This window comes from Mauremys reevesii, linkage group 25 (genome assembly GCF_016161935.1).
Source record: "Mauremys reevesii isolate NIE-2019 linkage group 25, ASM1616193v1, whole genome shotgun sequence".
In the NCBI taxonomy this organism is placed as follows: Eukaryota; Metazoa; Chordata; order Testudines; family Geoemydidae; genus Mauremys; species Mauremys reevesii.
Genome location: NC_052647.1, coordinates 4,788,338 through 4,814,211, shown reverse-complemented (window position 1 = coordinate 4,814,211; position 25,874 = coordinate 4,788,338). Strand labels below are relative to the sequence as shown.

Genomic DNA, 25,874 nt, shown 5'->3' with positions numbered 1-25,874 from the left:
GTGGATTGCAATGACTTCCTGTTGATTTCAAAGGAAGCTAAATCCTTCTGACCATCCAATTTATCCAACAATATCAGCAAGGAAACAATGTTCCTTAGCTCTCCCATAGCACCCTTTACAAAAGGGATCAGTATCATATCCTGGCTTTATAGCTGGGGAAACTGAGGCACAGAGCAAGGACAGGCCGTGCCTGAGTTCACCCAGCAGAGCTGGGACTAGAATACAGGTCTGTTGGCTTTGTCCCTGTGAAAAGACTGGGAGATCTTTAGCTGCTTTGGCAAAGCTTGAGCTGTCTTTTTTATTTATTTATTTAAGATGCTGCTGTGGCCTCTATCAGTGAGGGGATGCTCATACTTTCTGAAAACCAGACCCTCCCCTCCCCCCACCCCCCTCTGCTGCCTCTTTCAGGCACTGTGGATTAACTCCCCATCCCAGCTGGGAGTGTTCCCATGCCAGCTGTGGGCCACCCAAATGGCCTTCACAACAAGAAAGAGATGGGAGATCATCACTGGCCTTAGGGGATGGGGGTGGAGTGGAAGAGCCAGTGCAGGTTTGGGACGCATCAGAGGCTGAACATTTTATTACAGGTTAGAAGGTCTTTGCTGTATTTTACTCTCACTGTGAAGAGGTGGGTTTGGAGATTCTTGGATTGGGAATTAAGGGCTCATCACCAACCTAAAGAGAAGCAGCCCCACTCTAGTGCAATTCTCCAACCCAAGGGGGTTCCCATTCAGCAGAGTGTGACCCCCAGAGAGGCAGGAGGTTAGAGCAGGAGTCTACAGCTATGAGGTCATGTTGCTGCTCAGCTGCCAGTGGCTAGGACCCTGTGGGAGCTGCAGCAGTCCAGCTAGTGTGGGTGTATTTAGCTTCTAAACTAGCTGGTGAGAGAGCTTAGCAGCAGTGGGGCTAGTTCTCTGAAAATGTCACCGCACTGGGCAGCTGTGGTCCGAAAGGCCAGGCACAGAAAATACCATGAGCCTATGCTGTAACCGCATGGGGCACTCCCTGCCCGCTTGAGAACTGTGTGCGGGTCTAGCTGCCCCATCTCAAAAAGGATCTAGGGGAAACTGGAAAACAGTCACAGAAGGGAAACAAAGATGCCCAGGGATTGGGAAGGGCATCTACACAAGGGGAGATTAAAGCAATTTGGCCTTAGAGCGGTAAGGGGGGATATTATAGAGGACTATAAAATGATGACTGGCAGAAAAGTGGTTACATCTCCTTTTCCACAATACAGAAGTGTGAGGGGAGGGGGTCAGCCGATGAGATTAATAAGAAGTAGGTTTAATACAAAGATGAGGACTGCAAAATAACTGTCTTGGAAGGAATTCTTTGGCAAGGGTGCTGCAGGGGTCATAGTGGATCAAAGAAAGCCAACATCATTGTGGGATGTATTAGCAGGAACATTAAGACAACAATTCTTCTGTGCTGATTAGGCCTCAACTGGAGTATTGTGTCCAGTTCTGGGTGTTGCATTTCAGGAACAACATGGATAGGGTGACCAGATGTCCTGATTTTGTAGGGACAGTCCCGATTTTGGGGTCTTTTTCTTATATAGGCTCCTGTCCTGATTTTTCACATTTGCTGTCTGCTCACCCTACACGGGACAAATTGGAGAAAGTCCAGAGAAGAGCAACAACAATTAAAGGTCTAGAAAATGTGACCTATGAGGGAAGATTGAAAACATTGGGTTTGTTTAGTCTGGAGAAGAGAAGACTGAGAGGGGTGGGAACATGATCAGTTTAAGTACATAAAAGGTTGTTACAAGGAGGCAGGTGAAGAAGTGTTCTTAACCTCTGAGGATAGGGCAAGAAGCAATGGCCTTAAATTGCAGCAGGGGCAGTTTAGTTCGGACATTTAGAAAAAATGCCTGTCAGGGTGGTTAAGCACGGGAATAAATTGCCCAGGGCAGTTGTGGAATCTCCATCATTGAAGGTTTTGAAGAAGCAGTTAGACAAACCACTGCCAGGGATGGTCAAGATATTGCTTTGGGTGCAGGGCCTGGACTAGATAATCTGAGGTCCCTTCCAGTCCTGTGAGGTCCTTTTTCTCCACAATTAACCTGTGGAATTTAGTGCCAGGGTGATAGCCCAAAGTATACCCGAGTTCAAGAAAAAACTCGATTGGTTCATGGAGAATAGGGTCAGTACTGGCTCTTGGTCAGGGATGCAACCCTCTGCTTGCATTGATGTTAAACCCCTGACTGCCAAAGCCAATGTCCAATCACACGTGCCTTGGTCTGTACACTCTCCCTGAGGCTGTCTCCAGCAGTGGCTCATGGGCAAGATGGATCCTTGGGCTCACAGTAGCTCAGCTCTATGCACCTTGTTTGATTTAAAGTGACAGCACTGGAAGGACTCAACAGCTGCAGTTTAAGACCCTTGTGTGTCAATAGCACCTCGCAGAGGTTGTGTGACATGCTTGGCTACCGTCAGGCCTGGGGCTGTCTCAGTTCACTAGGGCATAGGAGGACCACAGAGGCAAAGGGATTGGGTGTGTTGGCCTAGACTAGTGATGCTGTCCTGTTAAAACAGAAAGGGGCAGGTACATGAAAGGCCATGGGACTTTGTGATCACAACAAGCATTTCCCATATGCCCAGCCCTAGCCTGAGGCCTTCCCTGTCTCAAAACAGTGCTTGGACAAAGGATTATTTGCTGGAGATTAGTAATAGCCAATTACTAAAGGCTGCTGCTTGTTTGCAAAAATCTCAACTTCCTCTGGTTGAGTTCAGGCCAAGCTTTCAGCAACATGGTGTAAGACAGTTCCCAAGGAGGTGGATTATCCCATTACTGCTCCCTTGCTTAGGCCCCTGTGAGCAGGAGGCAGTTCTTGGGTCAAGCATGGCTCCTGCTTTCACCGTGGTCATGTGAAATCATCGACCACGGCTACTACTGGCCTCTGGTGAAGCCAGTGACCTGGCTGGAGCCTGCTACATTCTCAGAGAAGCTGCAATGGTGCACACAACCCATGCAGCCTTCCCCTCTGCAGCCAGCTGCTCCAAGCCTGGCTTCAAGAGCTCTGGAAGCAGGCAGGCAATAGAGCCTGCAAGTCAGGACACTGCATTCTGCTGCAAGCTCCATCCAGTCTCTTCCCCTCTCAGCCTGAGTTTCTCCTCCCACCCTTCTTAGGGTGTAAGCTCTGAGATAGGGATGGCCTAACTGTGCAGCACCCAGACCCATGGGGCTCACTCTCAATTGGGGCCTGTTGGGATTATAAACCTTGGTTCACCAAGTCTGAAAATCCAGATGCTGCCATGTGGTAGCACAGAGATCCCCTTCCCCACTCCAGCCTAGGTCATGAAAGGAAGATGCCAAACACCTGAGCAGCATTTAATTCATCTTTATTAAAAACCTAGTGTCTCTTAAAAAAAGCCACTGCTATTGTTTAAATGAGTTTCCTGTTCACAGTTTGCTATGTTAGAATGAAACCAGCAGGACACACACTTCATTGAAAAGGTCACTTGTTCACCGCAATCACTTGCTCCACTACAGCTAGGAAGGCAGCTAGATTCTCTACAGTTCACAACGACACCGTTACACACATTAGCAGGCTGTGGCTCCAGGGGAGGTAGGCTAAAGAACCATGTCCCTCTCTGCAAGACGCAGCCTAACTGCACAGACACCCATTGACTGGGAATGGCTGAAGAGCTGGGCTCTGCTACCCCAGTGCTTTCCCCTTTGAGATCCAAGTGTTAGAGAACATAGGCTCATCCCCTTGAAGTCAGACAAGTCCAGATGGCTGAGGGGCAGCAGGCTGCACCAAGTTACATGGCTGGGTTGACATCTGGCTCCTCTACGCTTCAGTAGTGAGTTGTGGCTAGGCCATGGCAGGAAGTCTGCTGCCACCTCTCCATGGGCTGAAGTCATCCAGCAGCCTTGGGGTTCCTCCAGCGAGAAGCTTCCCAGTGGAACTTTATGGAAAATGCTCAGAGAGTTTGGTGCCATCCATGGCTCACCTGAGGGCCTCAGTGGGCACGGAGAAGAGACCCTTGCTGTGCTGAAAAGCACCAGAGAGTTCCCTGCCATAGCATCCAGCCCAGTGCCTCCCCTGGAGCCAAGCAGCACCACAGAGGGAAGTAGGGCAGAGCCGTTATGGTGGAGATGGCACCAGTGCTGCCTTCTCTGCCACCAGGAAGCTGGACCTGGGCAGAGTATTCTTGTAACCCAGCCTGCCCATCGACACAATGGGCGAGCAGCTAGGGACTGCTGGGGTGCCGGGCTGCCACACAACATGCCCCCTTGCCACAGGCTCAGCCCCCGCAGGAGAGGAATTCCCAGCTCCCCTCCAAGCCTCTGTACTCCCCTATGAACCTCCTCAACCGCCTGTACCCAGCCCCCACCCGAGGAGCCAAGCCTTCAATCCACCCCCAGGCCTCTTTCAGCTACTGGAGTTGTGGCTGGCCAGCGGCAGTTAACAGAGACAGCAGACCTGTGCATAAAGGTACACCCCCAGCAGCGAGAAAACCACACCCAACCAACCCCACATCCCCACAATGCAACAGCTGGAACATGAGCCAAGGCCTCTGCTGTCTTCCAACGCAGCAGGCAAATCATGTCAGAAACCACCCCCATGCATGCAGCACACCCCCTCCCCCATGGTCCATCAGCCCAGCTCCAAGAGCACAGGAGGAAGTTAGAGAACATTCATTGAAGAGTTAGGTCCAGCTTTAAGGCCATGTCCTTCTTCCTCCGCTCCTCCTGCCACAGGCTAGGCAGATCATGGACTCCACTGACCCACCATGGCCCTGAGAATGTCTTTGAGGGGGGAAGAGCCGCTGGGCAAGGAAAGCCCCACCCCCCATGGGTTCAATTCTTCCAGCCACACCATGGGTGGTTGGCACTGTTCTCCTGAAGGAATGAGGCCTCCTCTAGCAGTGGGTGGGAAGGAGGTGAAGAGATGGGTGTGGCTGTTTGAGAACTGTCTGGGAACTGCCAACCCCTCTTCCAGCCTCTGCTGAAGAACCTGTAGATTTTATGTCTGGTATGGAGGCCACCAGGGCTAACAAACTAAAACGGTCTCTTGGGAGACCAGGTATGTGGAGGACAGGGGCTGTTGTGGGATCACCCCACCTTACGGGGTGTGTGTGTGGGGGGGTGTTGTAAGGGAATTTTGCCCATCCTGCTGTTAACCCTCCACCCCTTCGGCTGCAGGATCTGGGAGCTCTAGGGAGTTGGGGAGGGGATGAGAGCAGAATTCGGACATTTGAAACTGAAGTCAAGGACTCAGGGGAAGCAGCTAAACCTCACCCCAGCACAAGTTCTTCCAGTGGCTGCCTCCGCCTGGTTACGGAGCCTCAACTTGGAAAGCCACTTGCTCCACTGTGGGCCAAGAGGTAGAAGCAAAGTTCTGCATGGCTGGATCAGAGGCACTGACCACCTCACCATGCTTGGTCCCCCAGAAAAGCCAAGGGAAGGAGAATAGCAGATTACAGCAGGGATCTAAACCACAACAGGCAGAGCCTTCACCCAGAGGAGGTGTGGGAAGGAGGGGGTGAAGCCGGTGCGGGTGGGGGAAGTCAGTGGAAGGTCTCCACCTCCACCACCGTCCAGTCGCCCTGGGGAGATGAGACATCCTCGGGGGAGAAGCTGGTGACTGAGGTGATGCTGGCCCGAGACTCATCCAATGGTGACAGCAGGTCTGTCCACTTTCCGAGCTCCACCTCACTCATGACAGGGGCCCCTCTGCTCCCCACAGGTGCCTCCCCAGTGGAGGAGAAGAGCAGAGTCCGGCTGATCAGCTGCTGCATGACCGTTGCTTGGAGGCTGCCCAGGTGCAGGGGGGCCTTGTCACAGGGGATAGCAGGGGGGAGCTGGCAGCTCCCATCCTCCTCCTCTTCTGGCACCTGCCCAGGGGTCTCTGCGCCTCCTTCCACCTCGTAGATGGTGGAGAGGATTTCAGGGGGGCAGGGCCCCCAGGAGAAGGGCCCCAGGCCAGCCCCGCTCTCACCTACAACAGGGCACAGGAGCACGGGTTGGAGAGAACTGCCCATGGAAGGGGTGTCAAGACGGACGAAGGAGAGACAGGGGGCACCAACAGGACAGACTGGCACAGGCACACACAGACAGGCAGGGAGGAGAGTCCAGGCAACATCCAGGGTTAGCCCATTCGATACCACCCCGACCAGGCAAGATGCCTAAAGTGGATTCAACTAGGAACTGGCTCCTGCTTCTCTGCCTAGGTCTAGATCTTTGGGATGCCTCCATGGCAGTGATGCCCAGGAGGGAGGCATGGTCTTGGGGGCAGTATCCTAAGCAGAGCAGCTAAAGAGAAGGCTCGTGACACCTCCTCTGCTTCTCCCCAGAGATGCTCTTTGCTGGGTGGAGCTATTGCTGCTGCAGTGAGTTGGCCAATGGATGCAACATTGCCTGCTACCGGCTGGAACCAGAACTGCATGTCTGGGTCTTGTACTGCAGCTAGGGACCAGGAGTTTAGTCTGGACAGAGTCTGGCAGGAGAAGCCTAGATTAGGTCCGTCTTGTACCAGCCATGAAGCTTTGATTTAAGCACAATGCAATGGGACCAACTTAGGCACAGCATCCTTTGGCTGTTAAAGTTATGTCTCCATGGCAACCACATCACTGAGGCTGGAGCACCTGGAGCTGCCCATAGAACTGGGCCTCAGATCTCTGGGCTAGATCTGTCCAAGGGAAGGTACTACAGCATCAGGTGCTCTGGTTCTCAAAAACTACGGTCTGTGGACCCAGGAAAGTTCCCTTGGACCAAAAGGTCCAGGAGATGAGGGCTGGTAGGGTCTAGAAAAGTCTGCCCACCACATGGTGGTCCAGGGAAGGCTTGAGATGCTCTGAGCCACATGAAGAACTTCCATGTGATGGCCAAACTATCTCCTGGAGAACCTATGGCAACAGAAGGACTATGGCTAAGGCCAGACCTTCCAGTCTGCTGTGAGACTACAAACCAACCAGTTAAGATGTCAGCCATGACAAATAGCCTCTCCCTAGCCCCCACCCCAAATCTACTTGGCCCTGCTGCCAATCAACCCCCACGATCTCCCCTCCGCAGCCCAGGCTAAGGGAGGGGTGGAAAGAGTCCTGCACAAAAATACAAAGAACAGGCCAGGAGGTCAGATCCAGATAAGTGACTCTTTATTCAATGTACTGAAAGGCTAAAAAAAAGTTTGACCCCCAATCTCCCACCCCAAAAGGGAAGAACATTAAAACACAGACACCTTCCCCCTAGGTGCCAGTGATCATGGGGGAGAGCCTGGTATTTTTGATCTAGACAGAAAAACATAGGCTATGACCGAGGGACTGTACAGAGACATCAGACCCATCTGGCTAGGTGGGAGATACACGGTGGGGGAGCAGGGGGGAGAGGAGACACTGATGGGGGGATTCCCTTCAGCAGGGGACACTATTGCACATGACTGAGTTAAGCTTTAAGGTACCGCGGCGTTGGCACTTGGACACACACGGCAGGCTCCTCTATACGTTACCTGCCGCCGGGCCACGGGGAGCGGTGCCATAGGGCTGGGAGGCCGGCTCCTCCTCATCCACCGGGCCCATCTGCAGGGGGTGCTCCAGCTGGCAGCCCCAGTCCCCAGGGAGGGAGATCTTGCCCTGCTCTTCCGCCTCAGGGAGGCTGGCCGGCTCTGAGCCCTTGAGGATCTGGTCTCTGGTGCTCTCGGCCGAGTGCTCTTCGCTCTCCAGGGAGGAGAGGCCGGGGCTCTTTCCGCAGCTGTCAGTGGAGTGGAGGTGGAAGGCGGCGTCGAAGGAGGTAGCCGAGTTGGTGGAGGCCGGCGTCCCGGTGCCGGCGTCACCCGAGCCCAGCTCCTCCGACTCCTCCAGGGATGGCTTGCGGGGTGGGGCGGGCACCCGGCACACCAGGGGCTTGCCCATGGCAGGGAAGCTGGGCTCCTTCAGGAGGTCTCCATCCAGCTCCCCCTCCTCCTCAGAGGACACTGTGGGCTCAGTGGGTGGGTCACCTAGGAGCTCATCTGCTGGGAGGGTCTCTGCCTCGTCGTCCCCCTTATCCATGTGGATCCCCAGGTCCTGCTCCCCTGGCAGGTCCTCCAGCGGGCTGCGGGGGAAGCTCTGTTCTAGCTTCTCGTCTGACTTGGACTCCACGCCGGAGCTGCTGTCGTAATCCCGCAGCTCCTCCGGGGTGCTGGTCTCGCTGCTGCTCTTGCCGGCGAGGTCGGGGCCGCTCAGCGTGCTGGACTTGGAGGAGCGGCTCTTGGACGGCCCCTCCGACTCGGCGCTGCTGGACGACAGCTGCCCCGGGGGTGGGGGGCATTGGGCCGGCTCCTGCAGCAGCTCCAGGCTCTTTAGGGGCAGGCTCTGAGGCTTGTGCACGGTCACCTCGGGACCCAGTGGTGACTCCCGTTGGCCATGTGGCTCCAGGTCCTCCAGCACATCAGCCTCACCCTTCAGTGGGAGTTCCCCTTCCGTGGGCCCCACCTCGGCAACGTCTCCAGGAGAACCTAGGCGGGTGCATTGCAGCTCAGCTTCCTCAAGGCTGCTTAAGGTGACTCTTGTCAGCTCAGCACCAGGGAGGGACATGCCAGGAGAAGTGACACTGGGTTGGTCTTCAGGGCCCTCGCTGTCCTCACGGAGCTGTTCTGCGGGGGGAACAGCCTTCTCTGGCTCATGCCCTGCACGGACAGGCTCTCTGCTGAGCCCCTCTATCAACTGGGAAGCAGCCACTGCCTCCTCTGTGCTAGTCACTCCTTCGGCATCCAGATCCCCCATCCTCCCAGAGCCCCCGGGAGTGCTCTGAGTTCCTCTCTCCAGGGGAAGAGCATCCTGGGTCTCCTGTTCACGCCCTGGCAGCGTCAGAGACACACTCTGGTCCCTCTCCTCTCTCAGGTCCACAGCTCCTGGCTCTGCTACATCTTCTGGCAAGGAACCCTCCAGGCCAACCCGAGGAAGCGAGTCGGTCTCGTGCGTCGACCACTCTGCCTCCGGCTCATCTGGCATCTCTTCCTCCTGCTCCCCCCCTTGCAGAAGCTCTGCCGGGTGCTTCGGTGACCCGCATGGAGATTGCTGTCCCCCTGTGCCACCCCGAGGGACCTCTTCACTGAGGGGCAGCATCTGGGAGGCCCCAGCTGGGCAGGAGGAATCCAGCTGGGCTGAGGCCAGGCAGGTCACATCCTGAGCCGCTCTTCCTTTGCCTTCTGGCCACAAGTCCAGGCACTCAGCAGCCATTGGGGCTTCCTGGCAGGGCAGAGGTTCCCCCTGGGCTGCTGGGCCAGTCTCACAGGGGTCTAGAAGCATAGATGACGTGTCCGCCAGGCTCTGCTCTCCCTGGGGTTTGAGTGTCACATCAGGGAGCTCTGTGCCTGCTGGCTTTGGCCCCCAGGTGCCTGCTGGGGGCAGCATCTCCCTGGGAGGAGAGCCCACCCCTTGTGGTGGGGAGAGACCAGTCAGCTGCTGTTCTCCAGGACAGCTCTCTTGGCAGGATAGAGGGTTGGCAGCCACCAGCTCTGGGCCAGATGAGCCTCCTGCTTCCTGGGGTGCTCCACCTCCAGCCACCCCTTCCAGGTCCCTGGCGGGTGTTTGTTCTGCTCCCGGCACCTCTGGCCTATAGCTCTCAGGAGCATCCTCATCTGCAGGGACCGGCTTGGGCAGGACCAGGCCCCCCTCCGTTGTTAACGCTTGCTCATCCAGAGGCCTCACACTGCCCTCGGAGGCTGCCCTTTCTGTGCCAGGCAGGACATCAGCAGCAGCTTCCTTGGCCTCTCCCTGTCCTGGGGAAAGCAGCTTTTTCCTGGGCACAGGCACTGGCTCCAGGTTGTAGCTAGCCTCTTTCTTAGGGGGCTTCTTGCCAGGGCTCCCAGCGGGCAGCCTCTTCGGGGGGGAGGCCGCTGCTCTCTGTGGGGTGGCAGGATGGCTGCCCCCTGCCTTGGGAGGGGTCTTCGGCCCCTTTGGCTTCTCCAAGGCCTTGGGAGTGGCAGGAACTGGGTGGCTCTTGGCCTTGGGCTCTGCCGGAAGCTTAGCTTTGGCAGTCTTGGCCGGGCCAGCAATCTTGTTGAGGGTGGGGTTCGAGCCAGCCAGCCGGGCCCTGGAGATGGGGGCAGCTCTGACGAGGCCTGTAAGGGACAAGAAAGAAGCCAGGTCTCAGGGCTAGGCCCTAGATTTATAGCCAATTGGAAGTCCCTTCTGGGGTAACAGGCCAAGCCAATAGAGGGCGCTGTGAGCTGCTGCAGCACCCTGGGAAAGCCACTGGCCCAATTCCCACCTCACTCCATGGGGTAGGATAGAGCAGGCTTTAAGCCATCTTGGTGGTGGTCCTAGCGCTGGCCCTGTCCCCAGAGTAACTAGGAGCAGCCACGGGGCTGCTCCAACTCATGCGCTGCCTTCGGAGAGGAGAGAATATCCCTAGTGCTGTGCACTCCAGCTGCATCCCTAATGCCCAGGGCTGGGAGCAGAGCCTTGGGGTCTGCTCCATGCTGGCTGGCGTCCCCATCCCCCCAGCATGGTGGGTGGGGGGAGAGACTCAAGAGCTGAGTCCCAAGCAGCATGCAGGGGCACTGGGGTAACAAAGTGGGGGGTGGAGCTCGTTCCTCAGACATCCCACGCTGCCCTTTGCTACAGCAGATGGGCCACCCCCACTCCTGCCCAGAGTCAGGGCAGCCTGGTGTCCTAAGCGGGCAACCTACGAATACACCTCGCCTCTTGCCCCAGGCACCCTCCCATGGGATCCAACCAGACACTGAATCTCAGATGCCCCGGCTGCCCACACCGTGGAGTCACCGTAGCTTGCTGGTGTCAGATCTAAGCCGCCAACCAATGCTTAGTCGCGAGGGTGCCTGTACCTTTCTTTGCAGAGGCAGTCGTGTTTTTCTGCTGCTGTGGTACTGCTGAGGCCTGGCCACCAGGTGGCGCCATCTGCTTAGGTTTGGCCACAGCTGGTTTGTTACTGGTCAGGGCTCTGGTGGAGACCAGTGTGGTGTCCTTCGTCCCTGGAGCAGGGGGTCTGAAACCAGAACAGAGAGGGGTGAAGAGATAGAGAAGTCACCATGTGTGTCTCATGCAGTCAATAGAGGCGGGTCCATGTCACACCCTGAATACCTAGCTCTTCCATACACTTCTCCCACCGAGCTCAAAGCCCTGTTCTCCCCACTCTACACATGGGGAAACCGAGGCACAAGGCAGGGCAGTGACTTGCCCAAGGTCACCCCGCAGGTCAATGGCAGAGCTCGGAATAGAACCCAGGTTGCCCAAGAGCCAGTCCTGCGCTCTGCCCACCAGAGGGACCGAGCGGGTACAGCCCTTGGGATGCCAGGACAAACTCCCCCAGTGCACACACTGCTGTACCACTGAGGGACTGCGCAATACCAGCCTGCAGGGGTCTGAGACGGATGTTCCCCACCCTGACTGGCTGACTCCTTGCTCCCCGACTAGCTCAAGCAGAGGTTCCTGTCACTGTAGCATCTGAGCACCTCACCTTCTTTACTGCTGTTACTCCAATGTACCCAGGAGGGGAAACTGAGGCAAAGGGGACAAAGTGACTTGCTCAATCTCGCACAGGGAGACTGTGGTGGTGCTGGGAACTGAACCCAGGTGTCTTGAGTCCGCAGCTAGCGTTCCAACCATTGGGCTGCCCTTTCCTTTCTGCACCAAGAGGCACTTGGTCACCTGCCAAACAAATCCAAGCCATCCAGCCCTTTGCCAGCACAGCCCGGCAGCTTAGGGGATCTGAATGGAGGCCACGTTCTGCAAGTAGAGGCTCACCCTCTGGAGAGCTCTGACTGGTGCCCCTCATCACTCCCTTTGTCTCCCAGCTGCAAGCCCTCTCGGCAGGCAGGACGTACCGCTGCTGCAGCGCCTCTGAACACAGCTGCTGAGTCCATCGGGCTTGGGGTTACAGTAAAACCCTTCTGAACCACAGCCGATTAGCCCCACCAAATCCACACTGAAGGGCAGCTTGCCAGGCCTCCCCCCAGTGCTGGGCTCAGGGGTTTGAGAGAGAAAACGAAGAATGTTTGACGTCACGGCCAAAGCAGAGTTTCCCGCTAACCTGCCGGGTGTGGTGCTGAGAGCCCTCTAGCCCAGGGGTGGGTAAACCACGGCCCGCAGGCCGGATCTGGCCTGTCAGGGCTTTGGATCCGACCCCCGGGATTGCCACCCCCATGGCACCGCGGGTCCTGCGCCGCTCCCAGAAGCGGCTGGCACCACGTCCCTGCGGCCCCTGGGGGAGGGGTGGCAGAGGGCTCCGCATGCTGCTCTCATCTGTGGGTACTGCCCCCCACAGCTCCCATTGGCTGGGAACAGGGAACCGCAGCCAATGGAAGTTTGGGGGGTGAAGGACCCACAGGCAAGGGCTGCACATGGAGCCCCCTGCCCCCTCTCCCCTGGGGGCCACAGGGATGTGGTGCCGGCCACTTCCAGGAGCAGCGTGGGGCCAGGGCAGGTGGGCAGCCAGCCTGCCCTTGCCCTGGTGTGTGCTGCTGCCACCCTGGAGCCACTCCTGGTAAGCAGCACTGGGCCAGAGCCTGCACCCCAAACGCCTCCTGAACCCCACACCTCAACCCCCTTCCCTGAGCCCCCTGCTGCACCCTGTACCCCTCCTGCACCTAAACCCCCTTCCCTGAGCCCCCTCCTGCTCCCTGCACCCCAACCCCCTGCCCTGAGCCCCCTCATACACCCTACACTCCTCCTCTGTCCCAACCCCCTGCTCTGAGTCCCTTCCTGCACACTGCACCCCCTCCCACACTCCAACCCCCTGCCCCAGCCCTGCATGCAATCTCTCCACCCAGATGTGGCCCTCAGGCCAAAAAATTTGCCCACCCGTGTTCTAACCCCACCAGCGCACTGGAAAACAAAACTCTCTGCTCAAGTGAAACTGACAAGCTTGACTCATCTCAGGAGCGTGAAATTGAGCAGCCAGCACTAACTGCAATGAAAGACACTTGCCCCAGTCACGTCTCTGCTTTCATCCCTTAAATGCCCCACCTGTGGTCCTTTGCACCAATGCAAGAGTGCTACCAGACTAGAACAGCATCTGGTCTGCGTGGCAACTCAGAACCTCTCATTGAGTCTCACTGCGCTTCCCCCAACCCCAGAGCTGCCCGGGGGGGGGGGGGGGGGGGAAGGAAGTGGGGCAATTTATCCCCAGGCCCTGCAGGGGCCCCCACACTCGCTCCGGGGACCCCAGAAAACACTTGCAGGGCCCAGGCCCCCGGAGCTTCTTCCGCTCCAGGTCTTCGTGGCAATTTGGCAGTGGGGGGGTCCTTCCATCCCGGGACCCCCCCCGCCGAAGTGCTGGGTCTCTGCCGAAGACCCCAGGCCCCCGAATCCTCTGGGCGGCCCTGCCCTATTTGCTTATGAGCGAGGAGGGGGACTGGACTCGATGACCTCTCGAGGTCCCTTCCAGTCCTAGAATCTATGATCACATGGGGCTGTGTCAAAAGCTTCGCTAAAATCAAGATGCATCATGTCTATGGCTTTCCCGCCGCCCACTAGGCCAGAATGGGTTAAGGGATTTTAAGTGAGGGTGATGACCCCTTGGTACAGCTCCCCAGGGGGTGTGGTGGTTTCTCCATCACTGGAGGTCTTTAAAAAAACCCAAGCCTGGATGTTTCTCTAAGGACACTCTAGTTCAGCCACAGCTACTGAGTCAGGGGACTCCTGTGTTGTGCAGCACATGAGCACAGCCGTCTCCTCTAGCCTTCCATGAAGAAAAGCAGCGGCTATTTCTTGTCATCCCTTTGGCTTGTTACACAACATGAAGAAAGCCCCCGCTGGGGCCCAGATAAGCCTGTTTCCCAACTATGCAAAAAACACGCCAGGGCTAGTCACCTCAGGCCTGCTGCTCTAACAGCTTTCAGAACCTAGGACACCGTGGGAGCCAGTAGTCCCAAGGGACACTGGCCTGTTCCCGTACGCGACAATTCCCACCATCTAGGTTGCATAAACACAGGCCAGGCAACCCACTTGGTACTTTGTGCATCAGGCAGGTTCACGTCTATCTGAGCCACCACATCTCCTGTAGAAAGACATCCAGGCTCAATTTACAGGGATGGAGAATCTCCCACAGCCCGTCATGAACGGGCCCAGTGTTCTCAGGGCTAACAATTCACACCATGTCTAATCAGAATTTGGACAGGTTCAGCCTCATTGATCTCATTCGGACTCCGGCTGCTAGATTAGAGTCGTCTACTACCAGAAGTCTCCTCCCCCCTTAGGGCCACTGGGATATTTTTGTCTCATGATATGAGAAACCACAGTTCATCTCCAACAGGCGGCATTTACTGAACCCCAGACAAGCCTCCACTTAGCTTGTGTCCCACTTCTGTCTCCGTTGTTTACCAGGGACCACTCCCTGCCTGGAACGCTATGCAGCTCAGGGACATCTAGTGGCTGAACAACATACTGCCAGCGAACATCCCACCACTCATAATGAGAGAGCAAATTCAGAAAGGTCTTTAACAGAGTCTGTTTCTGTCTATCTCAGGCTCTCCCAGGAGCTGCCTCTGATCTGGGACTGTTTTCCTCTGGGAGTTCCCCTAGTTTCAGTGACTCCTGCTACCATCCCTTCTCATCCTGTTATTAGTGTGATTACATCTGATCACATTAGATCAGGTACCAGACACACCCTGCACGTGGGTCATGGCGTTTGCTACTGCTTGTTGCTCCAAGCGGGCTGGGGGTCCCAAGGGCAGTGCCTTGCCTGGTCAGGAGCCATCCCACATGGAAATCTCATCCAGACCCCATCAAACGTCAGCCTTCCCAGCCCCACCACGTGCCCCCTGCTGGGTATCCTGGGGCAGGTTCTTTACCCAGCCCCTCCCACGTCTTTTCCCCAGAGTATCAGCAGGCAGCGTGCAGCCGCAGGCAACTCCATACCATACCTGGAAGGCTTGGCAGATTCTGGTTTCTCAGGCTTCACTGAGGCCGACTTTGGGACTAGAAACAGGAGGAAAGAGACAGCTTCAGCGCCAGGAGACGTGAGGTTACTGACGAGGCAACGGGGCAGGTAGGTTAGTGCCGGGGAACAGAACTCCCAGGCTATTCCCAGCTCTGGGATCCAAGGAGTCAGGACACGCAGGAGGGGCAGCGCCAGCTTCCCCATCAATGCAGTTGCGCAACCCTCCCTGGAACGGGATTCAGGCTTGGCCCCTCCGGAGACTGGCCTCTCTGGCAGAGGGGCTGGACCCCATGGCCGTGGGAGGACGGGCACCATAACCTGCCACACATGCTGCACGCAGGGGCCTCTCAACCACCCTGGCTATCACTGGTGCAGGGAAAACCAGGGGTTCTATCCCACTCCCCCAAAGCCAGGTCGGGGTGTGTGTGTGGGGGGGACCAAGGGGACCCTCTCCTGCTAAGTGCTTTACCTGTTGTTCCATAGCAGGGCATTGCCCTGCCCCTACAGCGGGACAGGATGCCACAGCCTGGCTCCCTTAACACCAACCCCCCACCCCAGTCTGTCAGAGGCCTGCCAGGTGTTTTGTTTGCGGGGGGATTCTGATCACAGCCCAGCACTATAGCTCCCCAGTGAGAGCCCCCCTCCAGCCCCTCTCCCCCCTTAGGTTGTAGGAAGATTCCCCTGCTATCAACCCACAGGGGCCTTAACCACCCTGGCTCAGGACAAGGGGATCAGGAACCGGCCCTAAGGCACCTGTAGGCCTCAGGGATCCCAGCCTGGTGCCACCCACAAGGGTTGCCAATTTGGGTTGGACGTATTCCTGGAGGTTTCATCACATGACCATCTTTAATTAAAGATTGAACTTTTTATGTCCTGGAGATTCCAGGACAATCCTGGAGGGGTGGCAACCCTTCCTGCTGTTGGCGGGAAGACGAGGCACATACCCAAGGCCATGGTTGGAACCGGCGTCTTCCTCACACCCTTCGGCTGCCCGGCCTTGCCCGGCCCGGCCTTCTCCGGAGGCTTTGCCCCGCTCTCACCCGCTGGCTTCCTGGCCACTGGTTTGTCTGGAGTGGGCTTGGCAGGGGCAGCACCAGCTTTGGGTGCTGATGCTGCCGCTGGCAGCTTCCTCTGCGAGGCTTCGGCCCTCGGGGGCACCCCATTGCTGAGCAGCTTGGAGCCACCCCACGGGGCCGTGGGTGGGCGGGCGTGGTCAGGCACAGGCCGCCTAGCTCCAGAGACGGGGGCCGATCTCACCGCGTTCTTGGCAGGCTTGGGCTTTGCTGCAGGCTGCCCCGCGGCCGCCCCTTTCCCAGCGGTTGCCGTGCCATTGGTCTGGGGAGGGGGGACCCCATTGGCAGTAGCTTTGCCATCCATCTTGTCCCACCCAGGTGCTGGGGAGATCGTCTGCCTGCTCCGCGGTGATGGAGAACAGCCAAATCCTCCTCTGAAAGAGACAGACGTTAATTGCAGAGGGACCAATTCCACCCAACTCTGAAGCACCACCAACTGGACTGCCAAAATCATGACTAGTCCAGAGCTCAAACCTACTAGCCAGGGGCAAAGCTGAGAGATCAGCCCCCAGCAGCACACCAGGTCAGAAGCCCTGATGGGAAAGGCCCATCCCTGCACTTTGCCCATTGATCCCTATTTTCCCTGGCCACCTCTGGCTGGGAGCATCTGAAGCATTCCAAGCACCAGGAAGAGGGGATCTCTCCCACCAGGTCCCCTCCCCCAATCTTAGAGTGTCTTCATCCTACCCCCCCCCCCCCCAAATAGCTCCAGCCTTGACATCCTCCTCCTGCTCAGCCTTGCCAAGGGGCACAAAGCAGAACGTGCCAGTCACTTTCATGGGTGCCCATGGGCAGAGCAGCTGTGAAACTGACTAGAGCCCACACTGGTCTCTATGGTGAGGCAGAACCATGAGCAGCAGAGGCGACACAGCTGCCTGCAGGTTCAGGAAGGTAGTGCTGCACTGGGAAAGACTTACAGCCTTAAGCACAAGATTCACTTAAAATACAAAAGTTAAATTCTGCAGCAATTGATGTCTCAGCTGCCCGTCTCTCCACACAGGAAGAGTTCCCACTCTTTTGGAGCTCTGGACTCAGATCTCAGAGCATTTTACAGATTGAATGAAATTTATCCTCAAGCCCCATCCCCTGAAAGATAGGCCAGCTTCATCCCTATTTCACAGCTGGGGAAACCGAGGCACTGCCAGGGTGGGGATTTGCCCTGAACCACACAGCCAGTCCATGGCTAGCTGGGAATACTCCTTAGCCCAACCTGCTTGGATGGGGAGATTTTTCCCAGAAGGACTCAAGTCCCTAAATCCCCTTGGATTTAAAGGGAACCCAAATCTCCTGGGATGCAACTCCGATAGCATCGGACCCCAAAGCTCACAAGGAAATCCACAAGCCCTCGTGCTTCCCAGCTATTATTTACCTCCCCAGAAAACTCTGGAGCTATTAATTCTACTAAGTGGCTGGAATACACTTGAGCAAGAGCAGTTACATAATAGAAAAAGCTTCATGGTACAGGCAGGGAGCCCGTTCCCTATTTGCTGCCTGGGCTGCTCAGTTCTAACCAGTGCTCTGGGGACGCTCAGCTGCTGGTCTCCACAGCCCACACTCCCACGCCACGATCCCAGCTTTCAGCCCGGAGCATTCGAGAGGAAATAGCCACCCAGGAGACGAGTGGTGCTGGCCCCAGTCCAGTAACGAGCAGACTAAGAGCTGTCACAGCCGGGGCTTCTTAGCCATCGGTGGCCAAAATGGCGAGATCCGGTTTGAAAAGGCTCTGGAGAATAGCACATTTCATGCCCTGAATCCCAGGGGGGTTTCCTGCTCTGTCTACACTAGCCTTTAAAGGGGCGATGCTAGGATGTTGGCCCCAAATATGCCAATATCAGACCTATTCAGTGTTGCCAAGCCCGAGTATGCAGAAATCATGAGATCAACTTAAGAATTCACGCATCTGAGGCGGGATCTGGGTCTTCTGGTTTGAGCCTGTAGTGCTATGGTTGCCAACTTTCTAAATCGCTCAAAACCCAACACCCCTTCCCCCACAGCCTTGCCCCTTCCCCCATGGCCCCGGCCCCACCCCCATTCACTCCATCACTCGCTCTCCCCCACCCCCACTCAATTTCACTGGGTTGGGGCAGGGGGTGCGGGCTCCCAGATGGGGCCAGGGATGAAGGGTTTGGGATGCAGGAGGGGGCACAGCACTAGGGCAGGTGTGTGGGAGGGGGTTCTGATCTAGGGCACGAGGTTGGTGCAGGCTTCAGCCAGGTAGTGCTTACCTCAAGCGACTCCCAGCTGGCGGCAGAGCAGGAGTACAGCAGGCTCCCTGCCCTGACTCCACATAGCTCCCAGAAGCAGCTGGTGTGTCCAGCTTTAGGTGCAGGAGCCACGGGCTCTGGGCGCTGCCCACACCCTCAGGCGCCACCCCCACACCTCCCATTGGCTGTGGTTCCTGGCCAATGGGAGTTGCGGAGCCAGCGCTGGTGGGCAGGAGCAGCACGCTGAGCTTCCCTGACTGCCCCTCTGCCTAGGGGCCACAGGGACATGTTGGCTGGTTCCAGGAGCCGTGTGGAGTCAGGGCGGGGAGCCTGCCTTAGCCCTGCGGCGCCACCGACTGGACTTTTAATGGTGCTGACCGGAGCCGCCAGGGTCCCTTCTTGACCGAGCGTTCTGGTCAAAAACCGGATGCCTGGCAGCCCTGTGCAGCCCTCATGACAGTAGAGAAGAGCCTAGAAGCGTGACCTCTAGAGACTAGCTATAAATGAGAGATGATATTTGCACCCGAGGCCACCAGCTGAGGTTAGAAGCAACGCCAGTTGTCACAAAGACTTGCCATCAAATCGCAAGTGTTGGCAACCCTGTTACCCAGAGAGGGTCTTGAGGAGTCAGGGGGTGGGTCTCAAGTCGGGTTCACACAAGAGCTCGCTCAGTGATATCGAAAAGCCACGTCAAGACACTGGCTAGTGTGTTTGGAGGCAGGTTGGCGGCTTAGGCCAGGACACAGCCTGACTACAGCCCAGCCTGCAGCGCCCGACCCTGTCTGCATAAACGCTGCCCCTGGACAGGTTAGCTCAGCAGGAGGCCGATAAGTGTCAATGGGGCACGTTCCAATTTGGATCAGCAAGGAGAGTGGCTCACCGTGGATATAGTCCAGCGTTCTCCACTGCCCCTGCAGGCTCCCTGAGTTACCCGAATGCGATTCAAAGCGCAGCCTCCTGCCCAGCCTGGCCTGGCCCTAGAGCCACGCCACACTGATTGGGGAGGGGGGGAGTTTACTTCAATTCATTCTGCCCTTGCTGTCCCCTGCTTCATGCACTGAAGAACCTCAGGCCAAGAATTTTTACGATCTGGGTGCCCAGACTGGCTAATCGGTTTCAAGGCAAGCAGCCAACAATGTGTTTTTTGGGGGGGAAGGGCAGGGCATGCACAGAAATCACAACACAAGCAAACCCCACTGAAATTCCTGGGAACTGCAGATGGCCACTGGAATTCACTCTGGCCAAGAATCTGGCAAGATTCAGAAGAGGGAGCAGATATTTAAATGGGTGAGAAGATCCCGAGTTCATTAATGCCAACAAATTATGGAAGGATGTTAAAACTCCTGCGTTGGGACTTAACCCAATTTAACTAGTAGGGATCAGCAGGCAGGGGGAGGGGCAAGGTTACCCCCACACTGCCGCTGCAGGGCTCACGACTTCCACTTTCCTCTGAAGCAGTTGGAGACCAGATGCTGGACACTATAAACCTCCAACTGTCTAATCACAAACCCAAACACCCTTGCCCCCACCCCTTCCCTGAGGTCCAGCCCCTTGTCCAAGGTCCCACCTTGCACCCAGGGGCAGCTCTAGACATTTCGCCGCCCCAAGCAGGGCAGCACGCCGCGGGAGGCGCTCTGCTGGTCGCTGGTCCCGGGGCTCTGGTGGACCTCCCGCAGGTGTGCCTGCAGAGGGTCCGCTGGTCCCGCAGCTCCACTGAAGCCACACGGGACCAGCGGACCCGCCGCAGGCACACCTGCGGGAGGTCCACCGGAGCCACCTGCTGCCCTCAAGGCGACCGGCAGAGCCTGCCCGCGGCATGCCGCCCCAAGCACACGCTTGGCATGCTGGGGTCTGGAGCCGCCCCTGCCTGCACCCTCCATCCATCGCTCACTCTCACAAGACTGAATCAGGAGGGTGGGGTGCATGCATGCTCTGGGCTGGGGCCGAGGGGTTCAGAATGTGGGAGGGGGCTCTGGCTGAGCTTGAGGCAGGGCTGGGACAGGGGTGTGGGAAGGGGTTTGGGCTCTGGCCAGGCAGCGCTTACCTCAGTCGGTGGCACAGCGGGGCTAAGGCAGGATCCCTACCTGCCCTGGCCCTACACCACTCCCAGAACGGCCAGCATGTCCCTCTGGGGGTGGGGAGGGTGTGCAGGGGTCTCCATGCACTGCCCATGCCCTGAGCACCGACTCCACAGATCCCATTGGCTGGGAACTGCAGCCAATGGGAACTGTGGGGACAGCCTGCCTTAGCCCCACTGGAGCCGCCAGAGTTAAGTGGGGCAAAGGCTCCGCATGCTGTCCCCTCTGTGTACCGCTCCCAGAAACGGCCAGCATGTCCCTGTGGCCCTTGGGAGGGGGGCTCCATGCACTTCCGCTGCCTATGGGAGCTGTGGAGTCGGTGCTCAGGGTGCAGGCAGCGCAGACAGGCCTGGCCCCATAGGCGCTGACTCTGTGGGTGCTCTGCGGCCAAGCTCCCTGCCCCACCTCCTCCCCTGAGCATGCCGCATCCCTGCTCCTCCACCTACTTCCCAGCTCTTGCTGCTGCCAGACAGCTGTAGCAAGCTCCAGGACAGAGGGAGGAGGAGGAGCAGGAACATGGCACACTCAGGGGAGGAGGCAGGGCCAGGGCAGGGATTTGGGAAGGAGTCCGAATAGGGGCAGGGAGGGGGCGGAGTTGGGGTGAGGACTTTAGGGAAGGGGTTGGAATGGGGGCAGGGCAGGGGTGGAGTCGGTGCAGGTCGATCACCCACCAGCACAAGTAGAAGTTGGCAGCTATGCCTGGCCCCACCCCAGGGGCTACAGGGACGTGCCGGCTGCTTCTGGGAACGGCACGGGGCCAGGGCAGGCAGCGAGCCTGCCTTAGCCCTGCTGGACTTTCAGCACCTAAAATCTCCCCGTTTGGCTTCAGTAGCCTCCGGGAGATAGAGCCCGATTCCGGGAGACTCCCAGCCAACCCTCCCGGTCTGGCAACCCTGGATCTCCAATCTAAGGGCTTGGCTACACTTACAAATTTGCAGTGCTGCAGCAGGGTGTGAAAACACACCCTCTCCAGCGCTGCAAATTGCGGCGCTGCAAAGCGCCAGTGTGGTCAAAGCCCCAGTGCTGGGAGCACGGCTCCCAGCGCTGTACGTTATTCCCCACACGGAGGTGGAGTACGGACAGCGCTGGGAGAGCTCTCTCCCAGCGCTGGTGCTTTGACTACACTTAGCGCTTCAAAGCGCTGCCACGGCAGCGCTTTGAAGTGTAAGTGTAGCCAAAGCCTAAGCAAGTCTTGCAAGCCCCTCCTGTTCCAAGCATCAGTGAAGAGGATCCAACCATTTCTACCGATAGGGCCCCAAACCCACATTTAGCCACTTCACTTTAGCTCTCCGGCTGTGAACGTTTAAGTTGTGTTCACTGCAAAGAGAAGGCCGGTGTTTCTACACAGTGCGCTGAACTCAGTGCAAGACTGGAATGGAGACCGGGCCCTATAGACGCAGCTAGGCAGGGTCAGTCAGAGCTGGGGGCGGGATTTTTCCAAGGAGACATGTTGGAAAAATGCAGTTGTGTCCAACCTGAAGCGTCACAGAAATAGATCAGGCAGGGCTGGTGCAAGGATATTTTGCGCCCTAGGCGAAACTTTCACCTTGCGCACCCCGTCTCCCTCCCCTCCCCCAGACCATCGCTTATTATAAACTTTCAAAATACTTTCAAAAATTCACCCTTTTTAGTCACGTATATTTCCTTCCTTCATATCAAAATCTACTACATTTTATTCTACCTTTAGAATATCCAATTATCGTTATTAATAAAATTTATAAAATTAGAATGGTGGATACTCCGTTATACAACAACAACTGACAATATCACTATGACAAATTTCAACCACCTACACACGCATATTCGCAGAATAGTGAGTTTGGATCCCATGCCACTCCCGGGAGTCAGCGGTGGATCCCTGGGGAGACTAGTGGATCCAAGCGGAGAGAAACCCCCCTGCGTCTCTGGGGTGGGCAGGTGGCCTGAACTAGGTCCTTTGTCCGATGTCCCTTGACCCTTTTTGCTGGGTGCCAGGGAGTCCCACTTTTCTGACTGCTTCCTGGGCACTGGCGAGGGGTAGCGGTGCCAGACTGAGCCCGGTGCCAGGGGTGCACTACAAACCGAGGGTGAGGTGCTGGGCCTAGAGTCCTGCGCTGGGCGGAGCGCAGCCTCCATGAGGAGAGCCCTCAAACAAATCTCACCTCCTGCTGCATTCTCGCACGAACGTTTTTACAAATCCGACACTTGTCTTTCATGTGCGATTCCCCCAAGCACTTCAGGCGGCTGCTATGGGGGTCACTCACAGGCTTAGGCCTGTTGCAGGCATAACTGGGCTTAAAACCCAGATGCTGGGATGGGTAGCAGGTCTGTAGAAGTTTTGGTGGTGCCTAGAACCCACCCCCCCAAACTCTGCCCCCCACCTGCCTACGGCTCTGGGAGGGAGTTTGGGTGAGGGGAGGCCTGGGACAAGGGGTGGGGGTGCAGGCTCTGGGAGGAAGTTTGGGGGCAGGGTGAGGACTGTGGGGTGGGGCTGCGGATGAGGTGTTTGGGGTGTGGGAGGAGGCTCAGGGCTGGGCAGAGGGTTGGGGATGAGTTTGGGGTGCAGGCAGGCTGACTCAGGGATGGGGCCAGAGAGGACTCCCCCCCCAGCCTTCTCTTTGCTGGCAGCAGTGAGTTCTGGGGGAGGGGCCCCCACACTCCCCCCGGTAGGACACTCACCCTGCACCGTCACTGCACATGCTCCTAGGGCCCCTCTTAGGTCCAGGAAGCCTCCTGGCCTCCCCGGGGGTGGGTGCTGGCTGCCATCACATGTGCACCTCCTCCACTGCTGCTGCACCTCAATGTAGCCTCACTGGGGGTGACCCTTGCCCAGTGTGGGGCAGGAGTGGTGACCTGTGGGGCCCTGTGCTGGTGGAGGGTCCCGCTGGAAAAGGGAAGGGTCTGAGCGTGAAGGGGAGGGTAAGGGCAGCCTGCCCTGCAACCAGTGGTGGAGGGGCATTAGGACCCTGCGGCAGCCGTTGATGACAGGAGCCGAGGGGAGGTAGCATGGAGCTGCAGAGAGGCAAGGATGCTTCTGGGGCCAGGGGACACTTGGGGGGAGCGCGGGGGGGGGGCAGCAGGCTGAAATGCTGTAAAAATTTGGGGCACCGCTTTTTGGCACCCCCAAATCTTGGCACCCCAGGCAACTGCCTAGTTCACCTAGTGGTTGCACCGCCCCAGAGATCAGGTTTGACGAAACTTTGGTTGGGAAGGTTTCTCAGGCCCCAGGATGGACTCTCCCCACCCCCAAACTCCAGTGGGTAGGACACTCTTTTGGAACATGGAAGACCTGCTCTGCCTGATTCGGAGCAGAGGCCTGACACTGGGTCTCCCACATCCTAGGCCCTACCTCTTTGCTGTTTTCAGAAAAGTCAGTCATTTTTGTTCTGATGTGGAATAAAAACAAAGCCCAAATCCACCTGTGTCCCCACCCTATGGAATTCTTGTTTTCCAGCCAGCCCTGAAGTCAAGTCTCTAGATACGAGGAGGTTAGGAATGATTTATCCCTGGTCCCCTAGAATTTCACATAAAATTAGCAACTTTCCCCTGCCCTTTAGCAAAGATGACTCCTGAGCCTTCAGCCTCATATAATTGAGTTGGGGGTGGAAGGGAGGAGGTGGCCTAGTCATTATCACCAGATCTAGAGTCAATTAAGGTTTAAAAAAAGCGTCTTCTCAGATTCACACTCCTCCCCCCCCCTTGGAGTGTGACAATCCCTCATGGTGTGAGGTCTGACACTACCAGCACTAAAAACATCCTTGGAATGTCTAAGTATTCTAGATGACAATTTCCTAACCTCACATACTAAAAACTATTTCCCCATGCTAATTTTTCCCTTACTGTTACTCACACCTTCTTGTCAACTGTTTGAAACGGGCCATCCTGATTATCACTGCAAAAGTTTTTCTCCTGCTGATAATAGACCACCTTAATTGATTAGTCTCGTTTAGAGTCGGTACGGCACCCCCCCCCCTTTTTCCATGTTCTCTCTCTCCACACACACACACCCCCCTTCCTACTGAATTTTCCACTGTATGCATCTGATGAAGTGGGTTTTAGCCCATGAAAGCTTATGCCCAAATGTGTTAGTCCCTAAGGTGCCACAAGTGCTCGTTCTTTTTGCTAACTCACAGTGTTGTATCCAACCCAGGGGGGGGATCTCTCTATTAGACCTTGTCCTGACAAGGAAAGAGAAACTGATGACAACTAAAAGTTACATGGTAGCACAGATACAAGCGATCAGGATTTCATTGCATTCATAACGTGCAGGCAGAATAAAGTCCAAACCACTGAGCTATATACACACACATACACGGTGTTTTAGGAGGGCCATTTCAGAAAGCTGAAACCAATTTGAGCCAAAAATCAGCTGGGAGGAAGAATTTAATTGGAAAAATATGAATCATAATTGGAAATTTAAAACTACTAGATTCCTCAAAAATCCATATTAGAGAAGGCGGCCATATTGATTAGGGAAAAAAAACAAACAAACCTGGTTTAGAAGGCAGCTATAAAAATATAAAATGGAAAGAAAAGAGGGAAGTTGATTATGACTATAAACAAGTCAGGAATTGTAGAAAACTGGTAAGGGAAGCAAAGGGATGCAAGGATAAATCTATGGTTAGAGTTAAGGACAATAAAGAGGGTGGTGGTTTATTTTTTTAATATAAAGTATATTAGGAACAAAAAGAATCCTCAACAAGGGTATTGGTCCATTGCTAGAGCCAAATGGTATAAATAATGCAGAAAAGGCTGAAGCATCCAATAGATATTGCTGTTCTATTTCCCCAAGTAGAAATGATGTGGTCACCACACAGGATAACAGTCTTTCCAGTCCACTAGCCTCTCTCAGGAGGATGTTAGACAGCAGTTACTGAAGTCAGACATTTTAAAAATCAGCAGGTCTGAATAATTTGCATCCAAGAAGTTTGAAAGAGCTGGCTGAGGAGCTCACTGGACTGTGAACGTTGATTTTCAATAAGCCTCGGAGCTCTGGGAAGAAAGCTGATGTTGTGCCAATATTTAAAAAGGGTAAATGGGATCACCTGAGTAATTACAGGCCTGTCAGTCTGACATCGATCCCAGGCAAGATAATGGAGTGGCTGATATGGGACTCGATTAATCAAGAACTAAAGGAAGGTAATGTAATTAGTGCCAGGCAACACAAGTTTATGGGAAATGGATCCTGTCAAATGAAGTTGATATCTTTTGTTGATGACATTAGCAGATTGGCTGATGAAGGCTGTAGCGTTGGTGGAATATGGAAGGCATCTGACTTGGTGCCATATGTCATTCTGATCAATCCACTGAATCTGTGCCACATCAGTTTCATAATACTCTCATTCTTAAAAAGCTGGCTAACGGATGGTCTCAAAAGGTAGCTGGGAATGGGAAATGAGCATCACACAGGTTTGCTTCTAGTGGGGGCTGCAGGAACAGGATCTTGGCCTTAAACTGGTTAACATTTTTATCAATGAGCTGGGGGGAGGGGGAAGGCATCACTGATGACTCAGATTGGAGGTGTGGTCAGTGGAGGAGGAGGACAGGTCATGGATACAGAGCAATCTGGATCGCTTGGTAAACTGGGTGCAAGCAAACAATCTGCCTTTTAATCTGGCTAAAGGTAAACAGACATCTAGGGCCAGCCTTGCCGGGTGGGGGACTTTATCCTGGGAAGCAGACTCTGAAAATGACTTGGGGGTGGGGATGGC

At 56.0% G+C, this 25,874-nt stretch overlaps 1 protein-coding gene across 1 annotated transcript in view; it reads right to left on the bottom strand.

Annotated features, from left to right (window-relative positions):
• Positions 1-7,081: 7,081 nt before the first annotated feature.
• The window catches only part of LOC120391291 (nascent polypeptide-associated complex subunit alpha, muscle-specific form-like), a 36,038-nt gene continuing 17,245 nt past the window's right edge, over positions 7,082-25,874 (bottom strand). The window contains exons 2-5 of the mRNA XM_039514790.1: positions 15,774-16,276; positions 14,813-14,867; positions 10,775-10,935; positions 7,082-10,048 (exon numbers count right to left, since the gene is read on the bottom strand). Of these exons, the coding sequence (XP_039370724.1) occupies positions 7,443-10,048; positions 10,775-10,935; positions 14,813-14,867; positions 15,774-16,206 (3,255 nt within the window). The 5' untranslated portion in view covers positions 16,207-16,276 and the 3' untranslated portion in view covers positions 7,082-7,442. The remainder of the gene's footprint in view (positions 10,049-10,774; positions 10,936-14,812; positions 14,868-15,773; positions 16,277-25,874) is intronic.